The 14,989-nt window shown below is 41.6% G+C and overlaps 2 protein-coding genes across 2 annotated transcripts in view; one reads left to right on the forward strand and one right to left on the reverse strand.

Moving 5' to 3' along the window:
• The window catches only part of ttc7b (tetratricopeptide repeat domain 7B), a 600,383-nt gene that overhangs the window by 385,796 nt on the left and 199,598 nt on the right, over window positions 1–14,989 (forward strand). The window lies entirely within an intron of this gene.
• The window catches only part of LOC308074812 (ALK tyrosine kinase receptor-like), a gene marked incomplete at both ends in the record, with an annotated part of 155,895 nt that overhangs the window by 140,691 nt on the left and 215 nt on the right, over window positions 1–14,989 (reverse strand). The window contains one exon of the mRNA XM_080414311.1: window positions 14,345–14,681. Within this exon, the coding sequence (XP_080270437.1) occupies window positions 14,345–14,681 (337 nt within the window). The remainder of the gene's footprint in view (window positions 1–14,344; window positions 14,682–14,989) is intronic.

A 14,989-nucleotide genomic window follows, 5' to 3' on the forward strand; every position in this document is an offset into this window, starting at 1 on the left:
ATAATATAATCGTTCATATGTTCTTTTGTTTAAATGCCAGTTATTAATTGTTCCATTTGTTTGCTTTGTCAGAAACCATGGTGAATGGGAAATAAACCAGTCAACCTTCGAAATCTACACTTGGTTTCACAAACCTTTTATCGGAGAAACTTGGGTGGTCGGCTTTATACCCAGAACTAACACAACAGATCATATTTAACACATTAAGACCGGGAAGGCATCTGTGTCATTTATTAGATTTTTTTTAGCAGATCTACAAGCTCATATGAATATGAATTTTGGCCGCGGACCCCCATCTCAAAATATTTTGTTCCAGGGACCCCCCCCAGAAGTTGTAACAGAGTTAAAAATATTCGCTACGGAAAAACAGATATTAGAAGACTTGGACACATTTTCACGATTTTTCAAATAAATAGCAGATCTACAAGCTCATAGCGCGGCACTCGGTGCCGCGCTATGAGCTTGTATATCTTCTATTTTTGAATAGCTCAAAGAAATCTAAAATGACACAGATGCGTCCCCGGATTGAATGGGTTAATAATTATAATTAGGTTAGGATCTAGTGTACGGATGGGACCACATTATGAAACCCTGGACGGCTTTTAATTTGAAACGACAGATACAGATGGTGTACATTATGCCTGTGGAGGTTTGGTCGTGCCAGTCTAATAGATCATCCAAGGCTGACTGGAACCAAGGGAATAAGATCTGTGCTGGACCGAGGCTGTGTCAAATGATAAGATGATTATCATCATTACCAGTGGTTCCCCCAACCCTCCTTCCTCAGAGCCTCCCCTTCTTGCATCTGACACAAGCTGAGCCCCACACACGCACGCACACACACACATGTGCACGGATTTGTGTTTTTCAAACATGTTATCTACTTGAACCCTGTATATTTCTCGTACGTCGAATAGCCATATATCTACAATGATGAATTAAGAGATGAGGGAGCGCCGTGTGGGTCAGTACTTAGCACCTGAGTTTTTAATCATTGCCAGGCCATGGACCAATAAAGGCTTTTTAATTACACTGAACGGAGTGCCTTGCATTCCTTTTAAGTTCAACGCCTGACTCTCTACCTCTACAAAGGGAAGGAACTATCTATCTACGTTAATCACAAAGTGTCGCATTTTGACGCTTTGTAAACTTGTAGGTTGGCTATTTTGCTATTTTTGAAATGGCTTGAAATACGTAAACTATTTCTGGAAAAAATATGACCCAAAAATGCACGTTATGATTCTGTGCGACACGTTTAGAATTTTGGACCACCTCCACACAGAAAAGGCATCATGTCCCCCCTGTGATCTTTGATGCCCCCCAAGGGGAGCCCGGACTAACCTGACACCGGATCTGGCAGCGTCAGGTTAAGCCCGGACCCCATAGGTTGGGAAACACCGGCCTATCCCAATAACCCCATAGCCTGGAGGGACGACTGCTCTGCGATTGGCTAGTTTGTTGCCGACCAGTGGTGCAACTTCATCAGTCAGTGACTGTCTCAGTCAGTCAGAGACATTGGCAATAGTGGAAAATATGAAATGACTAGTGTGTAATATTTCATTTAGCTTTAAACTTTTCATACTGCTGTTTGTTATACTGGCTCAGGCTGGCTCGGGCTACTTACATCAAAGACAAGCTCTCAGGCAATGTGTTACAATAGTATGGGGCTTGGAGTGAATGGAATAATGATAAATAACATTATGAATACATTTTATTAATATCATATTTGCTATTACATGAGAGTTGGCCCCGCTGTTGCAGTCCAGCCAAAAAGGCTAACCTTAACCCTGCTATTTATGAACATTTCTTTTTTAAATCTTGAAAGTACAGTAACATTTTTGAATAATGTTGAATCGTTTAACACAAATCTCTTCTGGGGGTGCCTGGCACAGTTCCACCACATTTGGAACCGTTTTCCGGAAGCGGTTTGATCTGGTCAGAACTGGTGTGTGGACTTCACCTCCTGCTATTACAATTACAATTCCAGTGGTTCTCAAACTTTGTTTTTTTTCAGGGAACATCATAACTGTGTACAAAAGTACACAGTACATAACAGTGTACAAATGGAACCATTTGTACACTCTCAGAGTTACAGACCTGTAAGGGTCCATTTGGAACCCCATATATAGGAATGACCAAGGAACTGGAATTGTTAGAATCCTAAAGGATCCTAACCCATAGTTACAATCTCTTGTTTAATATTGTTCAGTGGTTAAATATTTATTTAGAAAACCCACAGACCCAATGAACCACTTTCACTGGTCAAAAATAGAAGGAAAAACAAAGCTCACAAGCTTGTAGAACGGCTACTTTTGTGTGACACTGTAGTATGACGAAGTAGGGAATTCATTTATTTAAAAAAATATATATTCTGCCTGACAGCGACGGAATATACTGAAATGTTCGCATTTCCAAAGTACTTTTTCTCATGTTTTTCAAGCCCCCCCTCCCCTCTCTCACCCTTTTATTGTCTCAAGTCTGCAGAAAAAAGGACATTCAACCACTGCTATAAGGCATGCTGACCAAAATGTATATTCCCACAGACTTATAATATAATAATGAACCCACACACACCTCGGGGACCATAATATTACAAAAGCGGAATAAAAAACAACAACGTTTGGACTCTGGCTTTGTCCCTGCTGGTCAATACCGGTCATTAACCCGTTAAAACCGGGAATGCATCTGTGTGACCACTTAAACCATTATTTTATACTCAGGCTAGTAAAAAAAATAGCAGATCTACAAGCTCATGAGCTTGTAGATCTGCTATTTTCTTTAAAAAATCGCGTAAATCTTTGCAAATCTTTGAATATATATATATTTTTAAGCGAACATTTGTAACTCAAGTCTTTGCTTCTGGGGGGGGGGGTCCTTGGAAAAAAATATTTTGAGACGGGTCGGCGGCCAAATACATGTCATTTTGGGTGGTCCTTGACATGAAAACGTTTGAGCACCACTGATATTATAAGCAGCGTAGGCTTTTTTCAGAAACCTGTTGGGATTTAGAAGACATTCGTAGACGGGTTCCCGGATTGCATGGGTTAATAAGAGGTCATTAAACTCTATAGAGTTAATTAACTCTATTAACGAAGCACAGGGACTGTTCTGGAACAAACCAAAAAAAACTAACTCTGTCCGTCCTTCCTTCCTTCCGTCCGCCAGGGACCCGGTTTGAAAGGCAGCTTTATTTGAGCGGCCCATTCTCCCATGCTCCGTAGCAGGTCATCAGAAACTATAGCCCTGTTCTATAGATGCTGGGAGAAAAGAAAGAAAGAACATACTGCTATCACGCAGTTAACCCATTAAGGCCTGAGGGCCAGATTCTACATAATGTCTTTTAAATCCTACAGTTTTCTGAAAAACGTATGTTGCTATACAGTATATCAACGGTGCTCAAACGTTTTTCATGTCGAGGACCTCCAAAATGATACGTATTTGGGGCCCGACCCCCGCCCCCCCCATCTGAAAATGTGTCGTTCCAGGGACCCCCAGAAGCAAAGATTTGAGTTAAAAACATATATTCAAAGATTTGCTTTGTCAACTGTAGATTTAGTCGACTAAAATCTTATGATATTTAGTCTAGAACTACATGGTGCCGAGAACTATTATTTGCACCTCACCGTAGTTTCCCCCTAAATGTTTAAGCTTTAACCCATTAAGACCGGGAACGCATCTGTGTCACTTTTAGATTTCTTTAGGCTATTAAAAAATAGCAGATCTACAAGCTCATAGCGCGGCACTCGGTGCCGCGCTATGAGCTTGTAGATCTGCTATTTTTGTAAAAGTGTGATTTTTTTGGCAAATCTTTGAATATATCTCTTTTTTTTAAAGCGTTAGAATCTAGATTTTTTTTTTTATCGGCCTCAGGTCTTAATGGGTTAAGTTGTTAACACAACACGGGATATCAGCTATAGGGACACTGTACGACCTTTAGTTACAGAGAGAGAGAGAGAGAGAGAGGGCGCAGTGGTGCAAAGCACATTTACCTCAAGTACTGTACTTAAGTCAAATTTTTAGTGACTTTAACTTTACTTGAAGTATTTCAATATTATTATTAGTGTTGTCAAGCGATTCCAATTTGTAATCGCGATTAATCGCATGATTTATGCAATTAATCGCATAATAGTCACATATTTTGTATTGGCTCAAACTTGAATGATGAACTGAATAGCAGTGCATTGTATTGTACAGTATACGGAGCAGGACGCATCCAAATGTATTATTTTTTATACATTATACTTCGGAGTACTCCTTCCACACGGAGACAGACAGACACACAGACAATTATTTGTTTTATAATCATCATAACCATTCCGAAATCAACAGAAACGCAATTAGATCGTTCTAATATTCGCGCCGCGTTTCGAGCTTGTGGATCTGCTACTTTTGATGCTTTTTGTGACGCTGTACTATGATCAAGTATAGGGCGCTAATTTACGAAAAAAACACACAAAGTTAGAATAAGGAGATAGAAGGTTAGAACAATATGGGGTCCCAGGTGACACATGTGGAGGAGAGAACAGGATGTCTGCGTTATCGTTCCTCCCTGCCGGGGCCTGAGAGAGAGAGAGAGAGAGAGAGAGAGAGAGAGAGAGAGAGAGAGAGAGAGAGAGAGAGAGAGAGAGAGAGAGAGAGGGGAACACGATGCAAGCCGTGTACCCGAGAACAATTAGACTCTGTTCGTCGCTGAGCCATGGATTTGCATGAATTGAATGACATGCAGCACCCACTGTTCTATCTCTGTTATGGGTACTGGAGGAGCCAGTTAAGCAAACATTAATCAGCACGACCGGGATTGTCTCACAGTTGTGTGTGTGTGTGTGTGCACGTGTGTGTGTGTGTGTGTGTGTGTGTGTGGTAGCCGACACCTGACAGATTTGTATCTCTGTTATCATTTTTATCTCCTCTTAACCGGTGTCAATGTATATTTTCTTTTACTGCACAAGTGGTTTGTCATTCGACATCAATAGCCTCATAGCAGGCGGCATTGTCTCGCTCTTGCTCGCGCATGCACACGCACACACTTACATATCGCTGCTGTTGGGTAGAAACCTTTTATCTCCAAAATGTCTACTTCTTTTTTTGTAAATTAATGCCCTACTTCGTCATACTACAGCGTCACACAAAAGTAGCAAAAAAAAGAGCAAATTGTGATGCTATTTATTTGCTATTTTGGTTCATTTTTATACGTTACGGTGAAGGTTATTAAAGGAGAAATCCGGACATTTTAAGTGTTATCTTTGATGTGTCGCTTATCACTCACCATCCTTGAAAGGGACGTTGAGTTATTTCAGAGAGTCCCGTGTCGTAATTTTTTCGACCCCCTCCGTTGGCATAATGGGAGCGCGTGCCTAAGTGAAATTCGTCTATTATAACCGATGCAAAGTTATTTCTTTCTCTACTACTACTCATTGTAGAGTCTCATGATACTCAAACATGCACTGAAAGTTCCTGAGAGGCTAATGCTAATGCCAAACGAGCTAACGCTGGTTGCTTGTTTCTCTCCCAGAACCTGGCAACTCGGTGTTGCCAGGGAGAGAAATAAGCAAACAGCGTTAGCTCGTTCGGCATTAGCATTAGCTAATGCCGACACGGGACTCTCTGAAATAACTCAACGTCCCTTTTAAGGATGGTGAGTGATAAGCGACACATCAAAGATAACACTTAAAATGTCCGGATTTCTCCTTTAAGTGTGTCTGTGGGTTTTAAAAAATCCACCCAATGGAAAGCATAAACAAGAGCATTTGATTAAGTAATGACTCCGTTGGCTCCATTGGAACACAGGTTCATTTTTTCATTTCCTGCAAAGTAGCCAGTGGTGTAAAGTAACTAAGTACATTTACTCAAGTACTGTACTTAAGTACACTTTTGAATTGAATTAATTGAAAACTTTAGTTACTAGTTACTTTGTAGATTTTGATTATTATTACAAAACATACATTAACCACTTCAGCCCTATATACTTTTCGGCCATTTGAAAATAGCCGATCTACAAGCTCACAATGCGTCGCATCCATTGTGAGCTTGTAGATCGGCTATTTTCAAAAGATTTTTATACATTTGAAAACTTGAAATGGGACACTCTGCATAATGAGTACTTTTACTTTTGGTACTTTAAGTACATTTTAGTGCCAATACTTTTACTCAAGTACATTTTGAATTCTGGACTTTTACTTGTAACGGAGTATTTCTACATAGTATTTCTACATTGCAGTATTGATACTTTCACTTAAGTGAAACATTTTAGTACTTTTTCCACCACTGAAAGTAACAGCATTTTGGACATACGAGGTTTCCACCCGACGGCGGCTGATATCCGATCGCCAATTCAGATAATCTAATGGGGCCGGTCAGGTGTCGCTGATTTGCTAACAGATGGCGGCCGCCGGGCGCAGCTGTGACGAACGCGCCATCAAAAGGTGGATTGTTCTCCTGCAGGTGACCGGCCTGAACCGACGCGGAGTTGCAAACTCCAAAAGTGTTGCCAGATTTCGTGAGGGAAACAAGCCCAAAAGACGCGACTAATAGGCAAAATTTTCTGTACTTTTACTCCACTACATCTCAGAGGCAAATATTTTACTTTTACTCCACTACAATTGTTTGAAAACCCTGGCACAAAATATTTGAGAACTAATAAGCAACTACACTTATAATATTACTGCTACACTAGAAACAAGCCCCCCCCCCAAAAAAAAACGCAACCTTTACAGGCGACTTTACAGAGAAAAAAACAAGCCCTAAAGTCGCTTTTAATAAGCAGACATGGCAACGCTGGTTCCAAACATCCTCAAAGACGTCAAATTGAAGCATGATCGGCATTATCAAAGCATTAACTAATTGTTGCTGTTAAAAGTTTAGTTCCTCACTCTATCGCACTGAAACATTTCTAAGGCATAAACATTTCTTTCATTGTTGCGGAGGTAAAAAAAGAGACGCTCTCTTTATAGGAGAGCGGAGGAAATTCAATTTGCGAAGACTGTTTGTCCTGGATTAAAATAGAAATCTTGGACAGTGAGTGCTCCCCTCGCTCCAAAGACGTACGCAGGTACGGCCTACGGCACAAACTGAGTTGCGTTGCATGCATTTTAATCCACACGTACGCAGACTGTGGCCATCAGTGGTGTAAAGTACATTTACTCGAGTACTGTACGTGAGTAATTTTTTTTTGTACTTTTACTTTACTGGAGTATTTCACATTTTCAGTACTTTTACTCCGCTACATCTCAGAGGCAAATATTGTACTTTTACTCCACTACAAGTATTTAAAAACTTGAGTTAATAGTTACTTTGTAGATATAAATGATTACATTATAAAACATACATTAACCACTTCAGCTCTATTTCATACCTAGACTATTTGAAAATAGCCGATCTACAAGCTCACAACGCGTCGCGACGCGTTGTGAGCTTGTAGATCAGCTATTTTTAAACAGTACTTTTACTCTTGGTACTTTAAGTTTATTTTGACGCCAATACTTTTGTACCTTTACTCAGGTAACATCTTGAACACAGGCCTTTTACTTGTAACAGAGTATTTGTATATCGTGGGTATTGCTACTTTTACTCAAGTAAAAAGTCCAAGTACTTCTTCCACCACTGGTGGCCATCTCCCGAGACCCCAAATGACGGCCCTGGCTTAACGACAAGCGAGGAGACAAAAGCGCAGAAGCAAATCCTTCCAGACAACCTTGCGGATATTCGTAGTAATACTTGAGCCGCTTTTCCCGAGGATCGGGCAGAGACAACGTGAGCTATATGACCTTTTCCCGCTGGTTTGCTCCGTGTCAAATGGCAGGATCAGTTGTTTTCCCTGCATAGCAAATCATCCGCCCTCGCCCCGCTCAAAGCCACGGTGAAAGTCATCGTAGAATTAGGCCAGGCGGGCATAATAATCAATCCATGCCATTTATTTCGTCGGCCCGTCTATGTCAACACTACACAAATCCAATGACTTCCTTTGTTATTCATTTTTGTTTTTGTACTTTCAACCCTGACTTGAGTCGTTTAATATGCAGGGTAGAGCCATCCTTGTGGTTTCTAATTCAAGGATACTCTGCCAAAGATGTTTGGTTGTCTTTCAAGGTGCAAGCATGGACGAATGCAAAAAAAAAACTTTTGCTTACAGCTCGTCGACGTCAAAAGAGAGCATCTTATCAGTGGTGGAAAAAGTACTCACATGTTTTACTTAAGTAAAAGTATCAATACTGCAATGTAGAAGAACTCCGTTTCAAGTAAACGTACGGAATTCAAAATTTACTTGAGTAAAAGTACACAAGTATTGGTATCAAAATGTACTTAAAGTAGAAAGTAGAAATAGCGAACGAATTTCCATTTCAAGTTTTCAAATGTATACAAATCATTTGAAGATAGCCGATCTACAAGCTCACAATGCGAGCTTGTAGATCTGCTATTTTCAAATGGCCGAAATATATATAGGGCTGAAGTGGTTAATGTATGTTTCGTAATAATAATCAAAATCTACAAAGTAACTAGTAACTAAAGTTGTCAAATAATTGTAGTGGAGTAAAAGTACAATATTTGCCTCTGAGATGTAGTGGAGTAGAAGTAAAAGTATTGGAAATTGGAAACACTCAATTAAAGTACAAATACCTAAAAATGGTACTTAAGTACAGTACTTGAGTACATGTGCTTAGTTACTTTCCACCACTGCATCCTATGGTGCAGCCGTGGCTAACGGCATTAGTTTGAGGAGCTCTCAAGAGTTGGCAGTGAGCGGTAGAATTCCTCACTGTCGGCTGGAAACCTTGTATGTCCAAATCCGGTCCTTTTTTATTTATACAAAACAAAAGTTCAATAGGGAAAATAGCCGATCTACAAGCTCACAACGCGTCGCGATGCGACGCGTTGTGAGCTTGTAGATCGGCTATTTTCACTACTTTTGTGTGATACTCTTGTATGATGAAGAAGGGCATTCATTTGCCAAAAAGCATTAACAGTTGAAATCTGGAGATATACACACGTTTTCTGCCCGACAGCAGCATCAACATAATGAATCTACTGCTCATTATCCCATCCACAACCATCCATCTCTCTCTCTCTTACTGTACTTCTGTGTACATAATAGCTTTTAACTTGTAAACGCTTTTTCGAATATGGCAAGCACATCTCAATAGTTGATTTTCCAATTTCCACACACGCACGCACGCACACACACACACACACACACACACACACACACACACACACACACACACACACACACACACACACACACACACACACACACACACACACACACACACACACACACACACACACACACACACACACACACACACACACACACACACACACACACACACACACAGGCTGAGTCATTTCAGTCTGAAAAGTGGAGAAAAAAATGAAACAGTTCTTCCCGGAATAAACTGTTTGTTTTGTTCACAAAAGACAGGATGCTCACTCACCTCGCTGCACCCCGTGACCTCGTGCGAACAATCAGCGAGCTGACGCTCAGCGCACAATAAATAGCACATTTCACAAAGTGTAAATAAGCTGAATCTTCCCTAAAAATTATTTGGTTAAATTCACCGTTGCCTGTCACCACTGTTACGTCAAATTTCAGCAAAATATTGTGACACGGCACATACTGTACAGTGTACCCTAGAACATGACCTTGTATTGATCGTTTACATGCAAACTATTTTAGTTTGTCTTTAAACCCTGACAAACGTATACAAACGCATCAGTTCTGAAATTGTTCCCAAAGTGGCCAGAATCCATCAATATTATACCTGGCATGTAAAAAGTATGTTTTCTATGGACCACATAGATGCCATGTCTGTTATTTAGTCATACTTATATTTAGTCAGGCAGATATTAGGTTTGATGTTTACCTGTTCTCACCCATACTCTGGATCAATGACATGTTTACTTGGAAATCTATTTACTTGACAGTTTACCCTGTTATTGGTTGACAAGAGTTCAAGCCGCATAACCCATTCAAACCGGTAACGCATCTGTGTAACCACTCAAACCATTATTTTATACTTCGGCTATTCAAAAATAGCAGATCTACAAGCTCATAGTGCGGCACTTGTAGATCTGCTATTTTTTTTTTTTTATTGTGAAAGTTTGGTGCAAATATTTGCATATATATATTTTTTTAGTGTCTTCTAAATCCTAACAGTTTTTTTGGGGGAAAAAACTTATGTTGCTATAATATCAGTGGTTCAATCTCAAACTGTCAAGGACCCCCAAAATGACAAGTATTTGTCTGCGGACCCCCCCCATCTCAAAATATGTTGTTCCAGGGACCCCCAGAAGCAAGGTTTTGAGTTAAAAATGTATATTATATTCAAAGATTTTCACATAGTTTTTTCAAAAATAGCAGATCTACAAACTCATAGCACGGCACTCGGTGCCGCGCTATGAGTTTGTATATCTGCTATTTTTGAATAGCTAAAGAAATCTTAAAATGACACAGATGCGTTCCCGGTCTGAATGGGTTAATCCGGTTAATGCACTTTGATAGTCGCTCCGGATAAAGAGCGCCTGCTCAGATGCCTCAATAGTAAATTGAATCAGAAACGGAAGAATCTCTCTAGCTTTGCACATCGGTTTCGCTAAATAATCTACATTCAACAATCGCCGTGTGCAATATCAAAACAAAAGGAACAAACTACAACGCTCCGACCGTGTTTTTGTTGCTGTTGCAGGAGCTATACAAGACATCTGCTACTATAGCTTTCAGAATAAAAATATGGTTTTCGGGGGCGTAGTTTGTAAACTACATATTAGATTAACATAACTCTGTCTGTTTGGAGATGTCTGGCCAGTGTTCAATATAATAGACCAAGGGTTCCCGAACTTTTCAGGCTGCGTCTGCGACCCCCCAAAATAATCATAGTTGAACTGGGGACCCCCCAGAATAATCATATTTGAACTGGGGACCCCCCACCCTGACAAGCACTTGGAATTGTAGGCATTACTGTACGTTTAGTTTGACTCGTTCCACAGATAAATATTGTGAACATAGCCAAACTACAAGCCCACAACGCCTCGCAGCTTGTAGATCGGCTATTTTCACAATGTTTGCCTCTTTCTTACGTTGACAATTTGGAAAATTTGGTATTAAAAAGGTCTTAAAGTCATTAAATTGAAACTTTAGAAATGTGCAGTATACAGTATGCACTTTACTGTATGTTGGTTTGTTTACTGCTAATCATCTGGGGACCCCCCAAAATAAGTCGGGGACCCCCCCCTGGGTCTTTATTACTCCGTTGTACGTGGGTGTCGAGCGTCAAACATAACAGATCTCCGTCCAAACTCACAAGACGTGTTGTGAGCTTGTAGAGCGGCTATTTTTGGCATGGGGCACCGCCGCTCTACCAAGTATAAATAAGGCCTAACACAATTTAACTGTTTTTAATTTAACCGAAGCGCAAAGTTTAGCAGCTTTTTAACCAGGAAAGCATCCGTGACATTTTAGATTTTGGCGTTGGCTATTCAAAAATAGCAGATCTACAAGCTCACAAGCGCGTCACTTCGTGCTGCGCCGCGAGCTTGTACACCTGCTATTTTTCTAAATTATTGTGTTTGAATCTTTTTTTAGATAAGTTAGATTTTGTTTTCAATGTCGGGGTCCTTGACACTAGAAAGTTTGAGAACTTCTGATTTAGAAGGCATTTGTAGAATCCAGTTTTTAACCCATTCAATCCGGGAACGCATCCGTGTAATTTTAGATTTCTTTGGGCTATTCAAAAATAGCAGATCTACAAGCTCATAGCGCGGCACAGAGTGCCGCGCTATGAGCTTGCAGATCTGCAAATCTTTGAATATATACATTTTTAACTCAAATCTTTGCTTCTGGGGATTCAAACTGTCTTCTAAATCCTAACGTTTTTTTTTTTTTTAAATGTTGTTTGTACGTAAGTGTCTATATCAGTGGTTCTCAAGGAGCCCCAAAATTATATGTATTTGGCCGCGGACCCACATCTCAAAGTGTTTTGTTTCAGGGACCCCCCCCCCAGAAGCAAAGATTAAAAATATATATATATTCAAAGATTTGACACATTTGCAGGATTTTTTTCCCCCCTCAAAAATAGCTGATCTACAAGCTCGTAGCGCGGCACTCGGTGCTGCGCTACGAGCTTGTATATCGGCTATTTTTGAATAGCCCAAAGAAATCTAAAAATGACACACAGAGATGCGTTCCCGGTCTCAAAGGGGTTAATCCATACTTCCAACACATTCTGTGACGTCCATAAAAGCAATGGCGGGCTGTGTTTTTTCCGGCTTCTAGCGCAGGCTGAGGAAATTCAATCAGACCCTATTAATCTAATTTCTGCGAGGTCTCAAGGTTGACAGAGAAGGTTACTATTTCAGCGTCACGCAAACTAAGCTTTTCATTCCGCAACATGGACGGGTTTAATTAAGTTAAAATCTGCAGAATGCAGCTATGAGGAGGGCAATTTCCAGTTATGGGAACTCACTCGACCCCTTGTGTGGGCATGTTTCCATGCGTGGAGCGGGTTTCACTCTCTCTCTCCCTCTGTTTCACAACATGCTGCTTTATGTAGTGTGTGAGATACTAGTGGTTCTCAAACCTTTTCATGCCAAGGACCCCCAAAATGATATGTATTTGGCTGCGGACACCCCCCTCCCATCTCAAAAAATATTTTGTGACAGGGATTTTTTCAAAAATAGCAGATCTACAAGCTCATATGCGCGGCACTCGGGTGCCGCGCTATGAGCTCGTATATCTGCTATTTTTGAATAGCCAAGGTTTTGCTGGGGACCCCCTGGTAACACCACCCAAGGTCCCCGGACCGCGCTTTGAGTACCAATGGCGTACACTACGCCGGTAAACACCTGGGAGTCGGGACCCAGGTGATTAGGTGATTAGTGCAACATTGTTTTCTCCCTCAACAGTAAACAAACCAACATACAGGGTATCGGCACATTTCTTAAGTGACAATTTAAGGACTTTTAAGACCTTTGTAATACCGAATTGGCCAAATTGTCAAATATTACCTAAGAAAGAGGCAAACATTGTGGAAATAGCCAATCTACAAGCTCACAACGCTTCACAGTGTGAGGCGTTGTGAGATAGTTTGGCTATTTTCACAACGTTTATCTGTGGAACCGAGTCAAACTAAATGTAATGCCTACAATTCCAAGTGCTTGTCTGGGTGGGGGGTCCCCAGTTCAAAAATATGATTATTTTAGGGGAGTCCCCAGTTCAAAAATATGATTATTTTGGGGGGGTCCCCAGTTCAAATACGATTATTTAGGGGAGTCCCCAGTTCAAATATGATTATTTTGGGGGGAGTTCCCAGTTCAAATATGATTATTTTGGGGGGGTCCCCGGTTCAAATATGATTATTTTGGGGGGTATTTTGGGAACCCTTGCACTACACTGTAGTGAGTGGGTAACTCGGTCTTTAGAAGTGGCACAATTACGGAAATGCTGAAAGGACTATCAACTCTATATCTGTGCATTTGCAGGTTAAAATAGTTTTTTTTATATAATTTTTTCATTCCTATAAAAGTAATGTTTACAGGCCTATGACCAACACATTTGATATACACATACTACGGTGTAAGAGACGTTGTTCTCAAAGTGGGGTCGGCCCACCTCAAAGGGGTTCCAAATGGACCTTAACAGGCATGTAACTCAGAGAGTGTACACATAGGGTTCCATTTGTACACTCTCAGAGCTATGGGGGGGGGGGGGGGGGGGGGCTCCGTGAAATTTGAGAGCCACTCTCTTACAGGAGCAACAGGTTTGGCTAAAGACCGGAGAAGACAGAGCATACAATACAGCGATTAAATTAAAAGTTGTGGGGTCAGTGGAAAACATCCCATGACCAAGATTTCCTCCGATTCTAATCTGATGACCGGCACGGAGGTCAACTTTTCCCGAAACTCAAACCGTTGCCACGGCATGATCCAATGCCATTAACCCATTAAAACCGGGAACGCATCTGTGTGTCATTTTAAGATTTCTTATTTTTGAAAAATCTTTTCTTTTTTTGTGCAAAACTTTGAATATATATATTTTTTAAAGCAAACATTTGTAACTCAAATCTTTGCTTCCGGGGGAGATCCTGGAACAACATATTTTTACAAATGTTTAAAAAATATATATATATTCAAAGATTTGCACACATTTTCACGATTTTCAAACTCATACAGCTTGTAGATCTGCTTTGAATAGCCAAAGAAATCTAAAAAAATGACACAGATGCCTTCCCGGTCTTAATGGGCTAAACAACAACAAAAACAAACAAAGAAACCATCAACAAAAAAAAAAAAACGAACACCACAGCGGGCCATATAAGAACAGCAGAGATATCACTGACACTCATCCACTTACCCACGGTGCAGTTGGTGGTGAAGCGAGGCTCGATGGTAGCGGCGATAGACGACGTGGTGGCGGTGTTGGTAGCGTCCTGGTGGTGCTGCTGCTGGTCGTAGGCGGTGGAGATCCGGAACGGCGAGGAGCCTCCGCCTCCGCCTCCTCCGGCGCCCAGCGTGAGGTGGACCACCGCCCAGCTGCCGAGGAGAGAGAGCAGGAGGAGGGTGAGTGCCAGGAGCAGGCGCCGGGGCTGACAGGGGCCCTTGGAGCTGCTGTACGGGTACGGGGTGAGAGCCGGGGGCGCTGACGGAGAGGGGGGAGCCCCTTCCCCCTCCCCCTCCTCGCCGACGACGGCCTGGGGTTCCACCGCAACCTCGGGCGGCGGCGAGGAGTCCAAGGGGGCCCCCTCCTCCTCCTCCTCGTCCCCCCCGTCCCCCTCCCCCTCCTCCGTTTTGGGAGGTTCCCCCTCTTCCTTCCCTGTCTGATGGTGCATGCTGGTCCTGTCCTTTTTTTGTTTGTTTGTTTGTTTGTTTGTTCTGTTTGTTCTGTTTGTTTGTTTGTTTTGGTCTTGCCGGCCCCACCCCCACCCTCCCTGGGTCTTTTGTGTAGGTTTTCTTGTTCTTTTAGAGCATACACAGGGCGTTCTCTGGAGCCAGCAGCTGG

Source organism: Gymnoscopelus braueri (assembly GCF_963280865.1).
Source record: "Gymnoscopelus braueri genome assembly, chromosome: 19".
Taxonomy (NCBI): Eukaryota; Metazoa; Chordata; class Actinopteri; order Myctophiformes; family Myctophidae; genus Gymnoscopelus; species Gymnoscopelus braueri.